This window comes from Juglans regia, chromosome 8, assembly GCF_001411555.2.
Source record: "Juglans regia cultivar Chandler chromosome 8, Walnut 2.0, whole genome shotgun sequence".
NCBI classification, from domain to species: domain Eukaryota; kingdom Viridiplantae; phylum Streptophyta; class Magnoliopsida; order Fagales; family Juglandaceae; genus Juglans; species Juglans regia.
In genome coordinates, this window is record NC_049908.1 from 13206574 (window position 1) to 13223349 (window position 16776).

Below are 16776 nucleotides of genomic sequence, written 5' to 3' on the forward strand. Positions count from 1 at the left end.
ATGTTTGTTATGCGTAGCATTTTTTTCTTCCAACGTGGCATGCTTTAAGTGGTAGATAATTGATATATGATAATATTTAAAATGTGTTATATTAATTTATTTTTGATTTGTAGGTGATAATTGATATCCTTCTTTTATATTATTAGCATCTTTTTATAAAAATAAAAAATAAATATAAACGTATAAATTTATTATGGGCATAGGCATCGTTTGATATATTTCTCTTTTTTTTTTTTTTTTTTTTTTTTAAAAAAGAAGTTTTTTGTGTGCAAATAATGAAAAGTATATTCCTAACAGAAACGGATCTTTATCCTTCAAAATGTTTTTTGTTTTTTTGTTTTTTTTTTTAATAAATCCTTCAAAATGTTTTTTTTTTTAAGAGAAAATTAAAACAAGCAAACAAGAAATTTACCACAACCTGAGATTAGATTGTGTTTAGATATTGAAGTGAGTTGAGTTGAGTTGAGATGATAAAATATTATTAGAATATTATTTTTTAATATTATTATTATTTTAGAATTTAAAATAATTAAATTATTTATTATATTTTATGTTAAAATTTAAAAAAATTATAATAATAAATTGAGATGAATTGAAAGGAGATCAATCAAACGAAGCGTAAACACCGGACCAAAAAGAAAGTATATTCAACATAATATTCGTTTCTGTTCTTCTTCTACATTTCTGAGGTTCTGTTTCACGTCCTAGACTTGCCGCTTCTTGTCCTCTGCTACTCAAAACTCCTGACTCAACGCACAAATCCACGCACCCAGAAAACCAGAGCTCCAGATCTGTTTCATAATCAATCAGCCAATCATGGCGACTCCTCAGGTTCTTCAGCGAGATGATGACCTTCTCCTTTCATCCTCCCTCTTTGACCCTCGAAAAGGTAACCCCCTTTCTGTCTCTCTTGTGTTTGTATAAGCAATTGAAATATAGATGGCTATACAGAGTACGATGTGTAAAGTTTTATAATTTGCCTTGGTTGTCGTGTGAATAATTTAAATGCTGTCCGAGGAGATTTGGGTTTTTCTATATGTTTGGTTTCGTAGTTTTTCTGGAGTACCCAGATGTTATTGTTGTCTTTTTATTGCTTTCTATGTTAATTAGATTTCCGTTAGAAATTTTAGTATTTTAGTTGTTTTTGTGCAGGAGAGAATGCGAAGTCCCATGGGATGTCAATTGAGAAGAAGATCGAGTTTCTTGAGAGCTTGACTGGAACGGTAATTTTCTAATATATGTATTTTCTTTCTTCTGTTTTCCCCAAATGTTTCTTCGAAAAGATTTTAGATTTTCTATAACTTGATATAGAATAAAAGAACGAATACTATTTATTTATCGATTTAATGATTGCCTGTCCAATACCATTTTGTGTCGAAATTTGTAGTCTATCTTCCAACATGGAATCTTAAGATTGGATGAAATTAGTCTACTAGGGATGCTCGGAGAATGAGATGAGATGAGATAAGAATTTTGTGAATGGTAGTAAGATGGTTTGTGAATAGTAGTGAGATAATTTGAATTAAGTATTTATTGGGTTTTGAGAAAGGAGAGGGAAAAAGTTGAATAAAAAATATTTTAAAGTTTAAATATTGTTAGGATATAATTTTTTAATATTATTTTTGTTTTGGAATTTGAAAAAGTTTAATTATTTTTGTGTTTTGTATGTAAGTTTAGGAAAGTTGTAATAATTAGTTTAGAAAAGTTGTAATGATTAGTTTGAAAGTATTTGTGTTTGAATGATGTTTGGCAATAAAATGAGATGGGATGAGATGAAAATTATTTCCTAACAACCCTAATTGGGATATGAGTTCTCTATTTATGGTGGCCTTTTTTAAAAAATGCTCTCGTTAACTTATGCACATTCCAATGGAGGCATCTGGCATATTCCAACTGTTAAATTACAGTTTCTTATATTCAACGGATACTAGCGAACATATTCCTTCTATTGCTAATGATCCTTCTGTAGGTTAAGAAGTTCCAATGATTCTTCACATGGAAAAAACTTTGCTTGTTTGACTTCATTGATAATGAAGGATTTGGGAATGTAGCTTCTACAATTGTCCCTCCTGCTTGTTTTTTCAAATCCAGACATTGTTGGTGTTTACTCGTTTAAATCATGACTTGGTTATTTTCAATCCTATGACAATTGCTAACAGTAAATTTTACATCATTTTCTTAGAACTTAAGCACCTAGAGTCATGTCATTGGCAATCTTGGGAAACTTATTCGCTGATTCCGTTGGAATGTTTCAGGTCATGTGATCTTTAATTATTATTCTTATTTTTTTACTTGTTGCAGGTTAGCAACCGTCGGTCTCGCAGATGGTTAAATGACCGTATTCTCATGGAACTTGTTCCCCGTTTAAATGCAGAAGAGATTCGAGGCTTGTTTGCACCCCCACCTTGGGGTAATTATATCTCTGAAAGAAACCATCTCTTTAGTTTTTCTTTAGTTTTGATGGGAAATCATTACCGTTATGGGCCTTTGATTAAACCTTGACAAGTTTGACCATGAAACTATTATACAGTTATGGTAGCACCTCCTAAGACTTTCCCTAAGGTGAGAATCAAACTAGAGATATCATTTTAGTTATAGTAAGTACCAGACAAAAACTACTTAACGCCTACTAATTACAGTATTAAGTCTTTTACTTTTCTTGGTAAAACTCTTCACCATTGGTACTTTTAACCCGGACTACGCAGAAGTATCAAGTCTTGTACTTATATTGGTAAACCTCTTGGCCATTGGTAATTTTAACTGAGGTTAAACATGCAAACACCCACTTTGCAACAGTCTCTTTATGGCCATTATTGTCTTGTCAAGTCTCATAATAAATATTGATCTGGAATTTGTTTTACAGGTGATGAGGTACCATTGTCAGCATTTTGCTTGACTAATGTTGGAGAATGGGACAAATTTAGGAATATAGACATGGATAAAGAGGTCCTTTTGCTTCCATCGCCTATGAACATTTTGGTTCTTTTTTTTATCAAAAATTCTGTTGAGAAAGCTTTTTGTCCTTTGTAATTTTCAATATTTCATTAAGTTATGGATAGTATTAACTAACGTATTTTTAGATCTTGGAAATGCTTTGCATACTCTAGCTTTTTGTATGTTACTTCTAAAAAACTTTTGATAAACTTTGTATTGAAACTTGTTTTGTTCGTTGTCATTTTTGGCATGCTATGTGGTAACATGCTTCAACTCCCGCAAATGTTTATTAGTCCATTATTTATTTTGCTAGGCTACTATTATTGATGCTTTAGAAAGATCACCCTCAAAAAAGCCAGGTCATGTTGATGCTGATAAGATGGCTGTCTTGAATGCATGGCATAGAGTTAACTGTCGAACAAGAGAGGCACTTCGGCGTAGTTTTCTTTCAGAACTTATTGAGGGCTATGAGGTATATCGTATTAATGAAATTCATGATTCCTTTTTATAATGATATGATTTTTTTATAAATACCCTTGGCTCGTGTTTTAAAAAAATGAATATCATCGGTGTCTACTAATGACTACATGCCTCTTATCTGTGAAGAAAATTTTGTTTTGATTTATTACTGATTTTCTTATTTCTTAAATGTGAAAGTAGATTGCTTGGCTGGGCTGTCTGCCTGTGCCATATGACAACCAAATATCCCACTGTTACTCAGGCCTAGATTCGGTAGATATTAATGGTTCTTGCTTGTTTTCTTTTATTTTATTTTCTAAGCTATTTTAATTTCAGCACATCTCAATATTGTGGATTGAACTTTCTGGCACTTAAAATTCTTTGCCAACCAACCAATATGGTTTGTTGTTATTAATAGCTATTTTAATTTTTCCCCTTTTTAGGAGTGTATACGAGCCTTCATCACGGATAGTGGAGACACGGATATTCTTGTGCTACGGGTTCAAGATCCTTTTCATAGATTATTGCTACATGGAGTCTGTGAAGTAAGTTTCCAAATACTATCATTCTGGATTGGGACTGTTTGTTTCATGCTGTAGACATGGAGGTTTTGGCTACACTACTGAAATTTAATGTTAGGCTAACTGGGTACCGTGTTTTTATCTAGACATTGAGAAACAATTTGTTTGGAAGAAAATCTACAATCGAGTCAATTACTATTAGAGGATATTATTTTTAGAACTAAGAGTAAAAAACTTATGTGTGATTTTAATATATGCCAAGATTTAAGTAGTTGCTGGATACAGAAAACATTTTCAACCTCCTATAAATAATGTAACACAGTGCTTCAGTTGATACCTCATCAAAAGATTGGTCTATAGTTTGACATTAAAGTGCTCATGCTAGTATTTTTCTCCTTATCTAATACACATGAATTCTGTCCTTGAACAGTTCTACAACTTGGTCTCAGTGACAGTTAAAGAGTCCAAAGATGCAGGGTCATCGAAGATGACAAGGATAACAAGGAAGAAAAAGAGTGCTGCTGAGCTCCCAAATATCACTCTGACTCATTTTCTGAGGATGTCCAAAGAAGGAACTTGGTGATTCAATTGTGCACGAACTTTGTCTGTCAATATGATAAATGGGTGCTTACTTGTTAACTTAATGTACACTGAAATGTATCATGTTCAGTCCCAATAATCAACAAAAGTAGTTGATAAACATGTATATTTGAAAATATTACTTGTGTGTGAATGTTTCATTACCATCAGTCAACTAACAAGTTGATTGTAACTAGATTTAGGGCTCAATAAGAACAAATTTACTTTGTATTGGTATCTGTTTAGAAGATATTGCTTATGAAGTTAATTTCAATTTGTTGGTTTCTAGTAAAGTCACAACGAAAATGTGAGCCATGTACTCAATTCTGTTACCGTTAGATGTCACTATTAGTTTCCATTCTATCTTGGCATTGGCAATACTTCAGCAAACACTATTTAATTTGTTTTCTTGGAAAGTCACCACCTCGAAATTGGGCATGTTTATATCTACCATTTTTGCAAGAGGGATGTTGCTTATCATCTCACACCACATACTTTACATATTTTAATATTATTTTTTATTATTTTATTTTATTATTGTTAAACTAATTGAGTTGTTGTACTTATCATCCATACACTACATATTTGTTATAGGAAAAATGAAAAAAAAAATTAAATAGGTGTAATGTGTGGTTTGTGAGGATGATAAATAGAATTATTCTTTCTGCAATAACTTCTCCCGCTTCGGCTCCTCCTCTATTTTCTTTCAGTACTTTTTGACTTTGTCTATCGGCTTTTGTCCGATCTTTTCCTTTATTTTTTAGAAATAGCACGGAGATGGGTTGATCTACTAATTTTCGGCCACCTTTGACCATCACGCCTGGCTCCACAAGACTCCCCAGCTGCTGATTTGTTGGCTTCTGGAAGAATCGCGTCCATTCGAGTAGCACGTGAGTATCACATGCGGCCTATGCCGCGCATGAGATCCACTCACCGCCGCATCACGGTGCATGTTCTACCTCCATGCGCAGCAGAAATAAGATCAGCAACATTGGATCTTGCAGATCCAACAAATGTCTAGTGGCGTGTGATTCTCATGCGTCTTCACAGCCACTGATGGTTGTTCGTCGATGTATCAGACCATCTACTAGGTGCTATATTTTTATGTTACCGTTTATCCTAACCAAAGATCGTGAGGAAAATGAAGTGGGTGTCTCTTTCAACCAAACTAGACTAGCAAAGTGCAGCATAACACAATCTATTGTGACTTTTAGTCGGAGTAGTGTCGTAGTCCAATAAATCAGATTGCAAAAAAAAAAAAAAAAATTAAATTGTTTTAAACGGTTTCCCTTTTGTGAGAAATGGGTAGGAGCCATTGGTTTCAGATCCTGCTTTTTTTCTTTTCTCGTGTTGTATTAGTTGATTTGGGGATGATTGTTAGGGCCTCCCACCCTTTAGACTCTTGTATCTTGTAACTGTTTAATATATATATATATATATATATGAAGCTTGATTAGAAAAGAAAAAGGGAGAATTTTAATGTCTACCATTGACATTCATTTTTCAAGTCTTCAAAAGGATAATTCTTTTTCTCCGCCTTTAAATCCTTCATCTTTATTATTAGCAGTTTCAAGTTGTCCATTTTAAGACACCTTTACATACTTCATTGGTGTTTTAAGGTGTAAGAAAAAACTGATCGAACCCAATAGGTTTGGTTTGGTTCACATTCGGTTCAGTTGGTTTTGATTTTTAAGAATCAAAATTAAAAATCAAAACCGATTGAAAATTGGTTTGGTCTTGGCTTTTGTGATTTGAAAACCGACTTGGATTGAAAATACGAAAATAGTCAAACGGAATCGAAAAAAAAAATTAGTTTTTTTATATTATATATATATTATGCATATTAAAAAATTAATATAACATGATATTTTATCTTATTATTTAAGTTTTATTGATATAAACCTACTCTTAAACATGCGTATTAATATTGAGTTATTATTTATCAATTATCCTTATATATTAAGTTATATACTTACATATATAATATGGTATAAGTATAAGAGTACATTATATATATATATATTTATATCAAGGATAATTGCATTTTTCATAATTACATTTTTACATATTTCTTGTAGTTATATATATATGGTGTTTTTGAAAATAATGTTTTGGACTCTATCATATTAGTGGCAAAAAAAATTTAATTTGAGTAAAAAACCCAACTAAACAACAAAAAAGCCCAAAACTGAGTCACACTTGGAAGAATCTGTGTCATCTCATGCCGCCACCATAAAAGGATTTTGTGCAGTGATAATGAGATTTCTTCGTGAGAGCCTATTCAATGAAAGGAGAATATTCCCAATCTATTCTACTCAGAGAATTCCATCCAATTATGTGACCTTTGGAAAGATCGATCATCTTCCCAAAAGTAATGTGTGGTAGGCTAACAGCATTGATAATCACATTAATATAATTCAACTGGTTGATTAGAGCACAAGACTAGAAATCCTTGTGTCAGTGAATCCACTTCTAAGTGAGCAAAGGGTCTAAATGAGACGTAATTTATTAAATGTAAGGTGGCATTATTGTTCATAAATATAATAATAAGCATAGTTTTCACATGAAAATTATTGATTCTCCTTATCCCAATTTTAGTTTTCACGTGGCAGGCGATTTCTTTTCCTCTGCTAGGGTTAGTGTGATTTCAAAAGGGGGTGCGGGCATTGGCCTATGGCCTCCTCTACTTGCCCTTCGGCAGCTCCTGCTGCTGGCGGGATTGGGGCATGTTTTCAGAAGGGGTTGTCACAGGACGAGGCTGGGGGTTTTGGCGAGGAGCTGGGCGGTGGTGGGGATGGGGGTGGGAGTGAGAAGCGATCGTTTGTGTAGGCATTGCAAAGGCCGCTACCGACGGCTAAATTCAGGTTGCCTCTGAGGAAACTTGAACTGGTTAATGGTGAGTTGGGTTTTGTCTTCTCGGATGTTGAAATGGATCGGGCTACGGAAGATCTGAAGTTTGCACTGATTTTGAGATTCCTTTCAGAGAGGCCTTCTATTGATGTGCTGTGATTACAAATCATAAAATCTTGGGGTTTCAGTGAGGTTCCGATGATTAGCTTTATGGATGATTATCATGTCCTTTTGCATTTGGCGAACGAGAAAGATTATTTTCAAGCATGGGCGCGCGAGTGAAGAAGTGTTGCAGGCTGTAATTTTCAACTGTTTCATTGGTCCGTGGATTTTGATGTGAAGAAGGAGTCGTATCTTGCTCCTCAATGGATATTTTTGCCAAGGCTGCCGCTACACTTGTATCGTTTGGACTGCCTGCAGAGTTTTGCCTCTCGGTCTTGGAGATTTCTTGGCACAGATAATGCAACTTTGTATAGAACGCGAGCCACGGGGGCCAGATTGTGCATGGAAGTGGATTTGCAAGATGAACCTGTTCGTGGTTTTCCAGTGGTTATTGGACTGAATAAACAAATTTGGCAAGATGTTGTATATCAGAAGAGAGGCTTTTATTGTACTAAATGTTTTCGGCAGGGACATACAACAGTGGTCTGTCGGGCTAGTGTGCGTAGGAATTCTAAACCTGTTAGGAATGAGGGGGCGAAGTGACGGGGAAGGAGGAGGAGGATAAAGTGTGGAAGGAGGTTGGCCGTAAATCGCCATCAGATGTGCTGGTGCCAAAGTCTGATACGATGGGGGATGGAGTCCAGGACAAACCTGAGGGGATAGATGGGAATCCACAGTCTGTGCAGCCGGTTGTTAGTGAGGTGATCGAGAATCCGACTGTGGCCAGGGTACTATACAAAGTTGAGATTTTCTGCGAGTATCAGAGAAGATGTGGAGGTTAGTTTGGAGGTGATCAATTATGTAGAGGTTTTGGAGGGGACGAAGGATGCTCTGGTGGTAGAGGTGGAGAGGGATAACAGAGGAGGTGTTGACTTACTGAAAGAGGGCTATTCAAGGGATAACAGAGAAGGTGTGGAGTGTAACTTGGACGGGTTGAATTCTGTAGATGTATTGGATGGTGCAAAGGAAGCGCTGGTGGTAGAGGGTGAGAGGGATTTGAGTGGAAGGTCACGTTGTGTTGTGGAGTGTTTAATGCCTTTGAGGTATTATTAGAAGAGGAAGTTACCGTGACTATGGATAATCAGTAGGACTACGGTTCAGACCTGGGTATAACTGTGGGAGAGCAACCTGTTAATGTAGTTTTGGTGAGGAAGTCTCATCAGGTGAAAGCCCAAACGCATAAACTGAATTTATGATAGAAAACATTATAGTGTGGAATGTGAGGGGGTTGGGAACCTAAAAAAGAAAGATTAGGAAATTGGTTCGGAAGTATGGTATTTTGGTTTTGGTGATTTCAGAACCTTTCCAGGATGTGTTGAAGTTGCAATGGTAGGCTTCTAGTTTGCAGTTTCCAAATTTTACGTCTAATGTGGAAGTGGGGGGAAAAGTATGGGTGTGTTGGAAAGAGGATGCTATCATGGATGTGGTTGGTATGACTAATCAATCATTGTCTGGGTTGTTTGAGATGAGTGGGGAAAGCTTGTTAGCAACATTTATCTTTGCTAAGTGTTCACAGCTGGAGCGCCAGGACCTGTGGACTCAGTTGAGTGGAATCTCATGTGTGGGAACTGCATGGGTGGTGTTGGGGGATTTTAATATTATAAGAAGGAATGAGGAAAGGATGGGTGGTAGGCCGAGGCCCGCTTCGGCTATGGATGAGTTTAATGATTGTATTAACAGGTGTGGGTTAATGGACTTACGGTTAGATGGTCGGCAGCTGGCATGGTGTAATGGGCAGCAAGGTATGGCGAGAAGCTGGGCAGAACTTGATAGAGTGTTGGTGAATAACGAGTTTAATGTTAGATTCGATGAAGCATCGGCAAGTTTGTTAAGTAGAAGAACATAGAATCATTCGCCTATTTTACTTCGATTGGAGGCGAGGATTGAGAGGTATGGCCCCTCCCTTTCAGGTTTCAGAACATGTGGATCGATCATGAGAATTTCTTGGAGACAGTTCGTATGTCGTGGGAGGAACCAGTTGTTTGTAACTCCGGTTTATTGAAATTAGCTGCTAAACTTAAACGTCTAAAATTCAAATTGCGTAGTTGGAATAAGGAGGCATTCGGCCATGTGGGTGCAGTTATAAAGCAGTTGGAAGAGCAACTTGAACAGCTTAATTCTGAGATGCAGGCGTCCTATTCTGAAGAGGTTCAGGTGGAGTTTCTAACCACTAAGGCTAAGTTGGAGATGTGGATTAAAAGGGAGGACACACGACTTGGTCAACAAGCTAAAAAAGCATGGTTGGTTGATGGTGACCAAAACTCTAAATTTTTTCATAATGTTATCAGGCAAAGGAGGAGGAATTCTAGTGTAAAATCTATGAGATTGCAAGATGGGACATTACTAGAGTCGATGGAGAGGGTGCATGAGGAAGCTATGAGAAATTTATCAGAGTTCCTTTCCTAGGAGGACTCGGTTGAAATGCCAGATTTGAGCGATTTAATTGACCCAGCTATCTCGGATTATGTTGTGGCCAGATTGCAAGACGTGCCAGCGGAGAAGGATGTGTATGAGGCTTTGGCTTCTATTGCGGCGGACAGCAGCCCAAGGCCGGATGGTTTTGGTTCCGCTTTTTTATTTGGCTTGCTGGGATTTTATTAAAATGGATGTGATGGAGGCTGTGGAGGAGTTTTATTCGGGTGGGGTACTCCCTAAATTCTATACCTCATCGTTCATTGTCCTTATTCCCAAGATTAAAATCCTCAAAGTTTTGACAAGTTTCAGCCGATTAGCCTTTGTAACGTCATCTATAAGGTGTTCTCCAAGATTCATTCTGGTTGCGAAGCTTTCAATGGTTCTTGGGGATGTTATCTCACAAGAACAAGGTTTGTCACTGAAGGGCCGAAGTCTTTTTGAGAATGTGACTCTTACGCAAGAAATGACAAAGCTATTACATCGAAAAGTGAGGGGCGGAAATGTTATGTTGAAGCTAGCATGAGTAAGGCGTATGACCGAGTTGATTGGCAGTTTTTGGAGCATGTCCTTTGTGCAATGGGTTTTCCAGAGTTTTTTTGCAGGTTGGTTTTATGTGTGTTTCAATGCCATAGTTTTCGATAATGATGAACGGTACGTATAAAGGTATTTTTAAATCCAAAATGGGTCTTCAGTAGGGGGATCCACTTTCGCCGTACTTATTAATTATTTTTGAAGAGGTTTTCTCCCGATTGCTTAAAAAGCGGATGTTTGAAAGAGGCATTTCTCATTTTTTCCATCCGGTTGGTGCTCCTAGAATTACCCATTTATTTTATGCCGACGATGTTGTGATTTTCACGAATGCTAGTAAGAGGTCTATTCGTTGTTTAATGTGTGTTTTGAATGATTATGAGAGGTGGTCAGGACAACGTGTGAGCCATGAAAAGTCAGCTATTTTTTTTCTCTAAGAAATTAAGTCTATGCAGGAAGAGAGAGATTTTGGCTGAGACTAGGTTTGTGGAAGGCCATTTTCCATTCACATATCTGGGTGTTCCAATTGTAGATGAGAAGCTTAAGGCTTCCCATTTGGGTCATCTTCTTGAAAAAATGGGAATGAAAGTGTCTGGTTGGAAATGTAGGCTTCTTTCGCAAGGGGGGTCGGTTAATTCTGTTACGGCATGTTCTCTCTAGTATGCCTATGCAATTGTTGTCGGCTCTTCATGTTCCTCAGCTTGTTTTTAAGAAGTTGCAAGGCTTATTTGCTAATTTTTTATTGGGTGAACAAGGTGGTAAAAGTAAGTGGAAGTGAAGGGCATGGCAGAAGCTTTGTGTGCTGGTGGAGGAGGGAGGTATTGGTGTGAGGGATCTAGATGAGGTTCAAAAATCTCTATTCCTTAAATTTGGGTGGAATTTGTTGACAAAAAACTCTCTTTGGGCAAAATTTTTTCGGGCAAAGTATGTTAAGCATGGTCATATTGTGCTTAGTGATGAGAGTAGCTTGGCCTCCCTGTTTTGGAAAAGGATAATGGAAGTGATGCCGTCTTTGTGGGAGAATACAAAATGGAGGGTGGGGGAAGGAAAAGTATCCTTGTGGTACGATAATTTCCTAAGCCATGGGTCGTTGTTCCGAGGTGTTAGAGAGCTAGTGGAACCTGACCTTTTGGTGCAAGACTTAGTTGTGGATACTTGCTAGGATGTGCAACGTCTTCAGGAGTTGCTAGGAAGCCAGAAGGTTGTAGAGTTTGTGGAGTGGCTGTTTCTCTACCAAGTCAGCGTGGCTGTTTGAATAGGAGCTAATTATTTTGATTCATTGAAAAATAAAAAAGATACTTTTCTATGGTTACATGAGAAGAGTGTCTGTTTCTCTACCAAGTCAATGTGGGAGCTAATTAGAATTAAGATGCCAAAGTTTGAATGTGCGAGATGGGTGTGGCATAATTTCTTACCGTAAAAGATATCTTTGTGCATGTGGAAGGTAGTTTTTGGCTGTCTAAGTGTGGATTCACAGGTCCGGCGCCTTGGGGTTGCTTTAGCTTCTGGTTGTAATTGTTGTTTGAGCAGGCAAGTAGAGACTTTGCAGCATGTCCTCGGCAAAGGGGATTTTGCCAGGGAGGTCTGGAAGTTGGCATCGGCTAAGTTGGGAATCCCATTTGTTCCTCAACAGTATTGGCAGGAAAGAGTCCGGGTATGGTTTAATCATGCAACACGACAGTCTCAACTAGGTATGTTACTGGGCTTACTTCCTAGCGTGGTAGTGTGGCGTCTGTGTAATAGAAGGTGTATGGCGAGAATGGAAGGGATGGCTGAGTCAGTACGGGAAGTGTGGTGCTCTATAAAATACTGGGCGCAGATCTTGGCTAGGGGTGTAAACTCAAACCAGAAAACCGGTCCGGACCGGACCGAACCGGTTTTTAAAATGTAAAAACCGGCTAGTTCCAGTTCCGGAATTTTTTGGATCGGACAGGACCGGTTGATTAAAAAAAATAAAAAATAACATTTTTATATATAAGTTTTACACAAAATATTTTTTATATATATTAAATATTAATATATATAAGTTTTATATATAATGTATAATTATAAATTTTTATGTGAAATTTTATATATAATATATACATATTCATATATGAAATAATTTCTTATTATAATTTATAAATTATTATATAAAATGTTAATACTAAATCACTAAAAGTTTATAACTAATACTAATATATAACTTATAACTATACCAATAGTCTAATATTAATACTATTATATAGTCTAATATATTAATAAAAGTATAAAATAGTTTTTTTTAAATCAAAAAAATTTTTTTTTATAAACAAATTTTTAATGACAAATTGTGAAACTTACATTTAAAAAAAACCGGAAAACCGGACCAGACCGAAAACCGATAAAACTGGAAGTACCGGTTTAGAAGGGTAACCGGTGCTTAATTGGTTTTAAAAAATACAAAACCGGTACATACTGGTTCGGTCCTAGATTTTATCCAAAACCGGACCGGACCGGACCGATTACACCCCTAATCTTGGCATCTCGGATAGTCAAAGTGCAGCACCTATTGATCATGGACGAACACATTCTGAGGAGATTAAATGTGCTAATAGTTGAGAAGTCTAAAGTGCAAGTGAAGGTGTTGCGATGGGTTAAACCGAGAATGGGACACTTGAAATTAAATCTTGATGGCAGCTGTTTTGGAATCTCGGTCCTGCAGGCGAGGGTGGGCTGCTTTGGGATTATGGAGGTAATTTGGTTTTTGGCTTTTCAAAATTCTTTGATTCTTGTTCTAATAATGAGGCGAAGCTTCAGGCTGTTATTGAGGGAATAAAAATTTGCCGTTAGAGGGGGTTAATGTGTATAGACATAGAGTGTGATTCTTTATTGGTGGTTTCGTGGATATGGTCTCGGATTTGTACAGTGTGGTATCTTTGGGATTATTGGGATAAGCTTTTGATGCTTTTGGCAGATTTTGATTTCTTTATTTCTCATGTATTTAGAGAAGGGAATCAAGTAGCAGATGCATTGGCGAAATGTGGCGGCACGTTGGGCGAGAATAACATATTTATTGATTGTTTACACCTTCCTCTGGTGATTAGAGGGTTGTATAGATTGGATAAAATGGGCACGGCGTATGTTAGATGTAGAGGATAAGTGCTTAGTTTTTATGTTTGGGGAAGGGTTTATTAGAGAATTAAAAAAAAAAAGTTGTCGATCCAATAGGCAAAAATGGATATGCTCTTTGATTCTCTTCCCCTCGTTTTGGTTTTCCGCTTATTTGTCTTGATTAGTCATTGGCATGATAGAATATTAAGAAAAAAGAGTTCTTGTGGCTCACCTTGATAGAGATGACATTCAATCTCCTATACTAATATTCCTTTTATGTATTGAGAATATTTAGCTAAAAAAAACTATCATTAAGTTTGTTTAAGAACAATCATCTATAATTGGTATTAATCACAAGAAGAAACTTTTGTCCAAAATCTCGTATTTAAATTTGTAGAAAGATTATGAATTTTAGGTGGACTGTACAATATTTAAATTGATTTTTTTAAATAAATACTCAATAAATACCGTATGACCTGTTTTATATGTTTATCTCTCTTTCACTCTAATTTTGAAAATTCACATTAAAATTAAAAGCTTTAAGGGATGCTAGTTATAAAAGAGCATCTGACTAGAAAAGCCAAACTAAAACGGCATAGGGAAGAGATAAACCATTCTAGGAACAAACAAAATTAATGATAATTGGCTAGTTTTAGATAGAACTGTAGTGCTGACTCATATTTGGCAACATCCACATGGGCATTGCCCTTGTCATCATGTTCACCAAAGTTATGGGATCCAACCAAAGAATTGATTGGTAAGCAATATGGATTTCAAAAAATTGCCAAAACTAAACCTTATCTTGTTAGGTTTGAAGAACTCAAAGGAATGAGACATTGTACCCAAGACAGTGGTCAGACATAATGGATAGAATAGGTACCACCTAAACTCACATTCATCTTTCTTAAAGACCTTTTATTTTTTTTAATTCTTCTTCCTTATATTTATTTATAGGCTTCATTGAATGGTGGACAATAGGTTTAATTCTTGACAACTCAATGGGAAGTTGCTAATATGTCTTGATAGACACTCCATCAATCTATAATATTTATTGTTGTATGTGTAAACATCTAATATCATGGTATAGATAGTTAAAGATATGGATAATCTCTTTGGGATCACATCCAACTCCAACTTTACACTAAATTTTACCTACTGCTGCATCTCAATTGGTATTAAAGATCTCATTTGGAGGAGTCTCCCAACTGCAGTTCTGATTTTATGAAATTATTGCATTACTAGCATTAACGAGATGCACTTTCTTGAAATCTAACGGAATTGTTTTGATTGCTGCTTAACAATATTTGGATGGATGAATTTTGCATTGAACACACAAATTCATTCCTTCTCTGCCCTAATCTTCTTGCAACTACTACAATCTCTTCCAATTGCTCATTCTGAAACAATTTATACATGGTTTCTAGAGTTCAAGAAACTTTCATTAGTTATTCTACTCTTTTGTATTTTCTTTGAACATTGACCCCAAACATCTTTTGGTACATCCCCACAACAAATGTGCAGCTGATTATTCCTCCTCTAAACAAATGGGACATTTTGGATTATCAACTACTTTCTTCTTAAACAGATTCAGATTGGTGGGAAGTGCTCCAAGACATGCTCTCCACAAGAAAAAATTTTCTGCATTTGGGGTTTTCAGTTTCCATATCTTGACCAAATCTTCTTGACTGCTACTACTAGAAGGTTGTCCGTTAGCTCGATATTGAATTTCTTTTTGCAGATGATAAGTACTCCTTATTGAGAATTGGCTATTTGTAGTGCGTCTCCAAATCAACTTATCAAGGCTGTTACATTGGCTAATAGGAATTTTCTTAATATATTAGCTTCAGTACTTAAGAAAATATCTTCTATCAGGGCTGGACAAAAGCTCTTCTATCAGTGCTAAGTTTCATTGTTTTGTTTCTAAGTCAATGAGAGCTTCAGCTTTTTCCTCTTCATCAAGGAACCTCACTGCACTTTGTTTTCGGAAAGTGTGGGATGGAAAATCCACTTATCTTTCCAAATCTTAACTTGTTCTCCACTTCCAATTCTCAAAATAGTGCTTTCTTCAGTTAAATGTCTTGCTTCAAGTATACTCCTCCAAATAAAAGATGGTCTCCTACCTAGTTTAGCATGACATAATGTAGCCTACGGTAAGTATTTCAGTTTGAGGACTTGTGTTGCTAAGGAATTAGGCCTCTGGATTAGTCTCCATCCTTGCTTTGCTAGCATTGTTAGACGGAAACTTTCCAAGTCTCTAAATCCTAGGCCTCCAATTGACTTAGTCTTCCTCATTTGATTCCATGTTACCTAATGAATCTTCGTCTCATTCTCCTACTGTCCTCACCAATAGTTTTGCATAACTTTGTTGATATTTTTTAGAAAAGAATTTGGAAGTTTAAAGACTCTTATAATGTAACTGGGCAGAGCTTGAACTACTGATTTGAGGAAAACTTCTTTCCCTGTCTGTGAAAGAAATTTTATTTTTCAGTTGTTGATTCTATTCTTCACTTTATCCAGTATGCTCTTAAGAGCCTTTGATCGAGGTCTTCCAACAATGGCTGGCAGACCAAGGTACTTTTCATAAGACAAAGTTGATTTGATTCATGCTATGCTCAATATGATATCTTTTGTTTCTTCCTAGTATTGTTGCTGAAATGAGTGGAGATTTTGTCTTTGTTTAGCCTTTGACTAGATGCCTTTTCATAAATTTCCAATATGCCAATCAGTCTGCTCCACTCTAATGAGTTTGCCTTGCAGAAAAGCAAACTATTATCTGCAAAAAATAGGTGGTTAATATAAATCTTGCATCGGGTCAATGGTACTCTTGTGATGGAACCTGTACTTTTTGCACTATTAAGGAGAGTACTCTAGGCTTTAGAACATAGTATGAAGATGTAGGGTGATAAAGGATTACCTTGTCTAATACCTCTTGTTGGTTTGAAGACACTTTGGGGAGAACCATTTATAAGAATAAAGTAAGAGATAGATTCAATTCATCTCATTACTAGATCAATCCACCTTCCATCAAAGCCAACCTTAACTATCACTGCTTTCAAGAATTCACATTCTATTATGTCATATGTCTTGCTCATATCGAGTTTCAAAGCCAAGAAACCTGATTTCCCTGACATTTTACTGTTCATGGTATACATGGATTCATAAGCCACAATAATATTATTTGAAATCAACCAACTAGGGATAAAATCACTTTGTGTAGGTGATACAACCTCAGGCAAAATGACTTTTAGTCTATTGG

At 36.3% G+C, this 16776-nt stretch overlaps 1 protein-coding gene across 2 annotated transcripts; it reads left to right on the forward strand.

Annotated features, from left to right (window-relative positions):
* The first annotated feature begins 609 nt into the window (after positions 1 to 609).
* Positions 610 to 4790, forward strand: LOC108979495. Of its 2 annotated transcripts, XM_018950182.2 has the most exons (8): positions 624 to 889; positions 1153 to 1223; positions 2302 to 2410; positions 2864 to 2946; positions 3248 to 3406; positions 3595 to 3666; positions 3837 to 3938; positions 4345 to 4790. In XM_018950182.2, exons 1-8 carry the CDS (start codon positions 817 to 819, stop codon positions 4495 to 4497), a joined length of 822 nt encoding a protein of 273 aa, XP_018805727.1. In that variant the 5' UTR covers positions 624 to 816; the 3' UTR covers positions 4498 to 4790. The 2 variants fall into 2 exon arrangements, with proteins under 2 accessions (XP_018805728.1, XP_018805727.1); XM_018950183.2 differs by lacking the exon at positions 3595 to 3666 and having other exon boundaries at positions 610 to 889.
* The last annotated feature ends 11986 nt before the right edge of the window (positions 4791 to 16776 follow it).

Coding starts and splice junctions, on each gene's coding strand:
- LOC108979495 (XM_018950182.2), top strand. CDS start 817: ATGGCGACTCCTCAGGTTCTTCAGCGAGATGATGACCTTCTCCTTTCA. Junction 2,411..2,863: donor GTTTGCACCCCCACCTTGGG/GTAATTATATCT, acceptor TTTGTTTTACAG/GTGATGAGGTACCATTGTCA. Junction 3,667..3,836: donor GTTACTCAGGCCTAGATTCG/GTAGATATTAAT, acceptor TCCCCTTTTTAG/GAGTGTATACGAGCCTTCAT.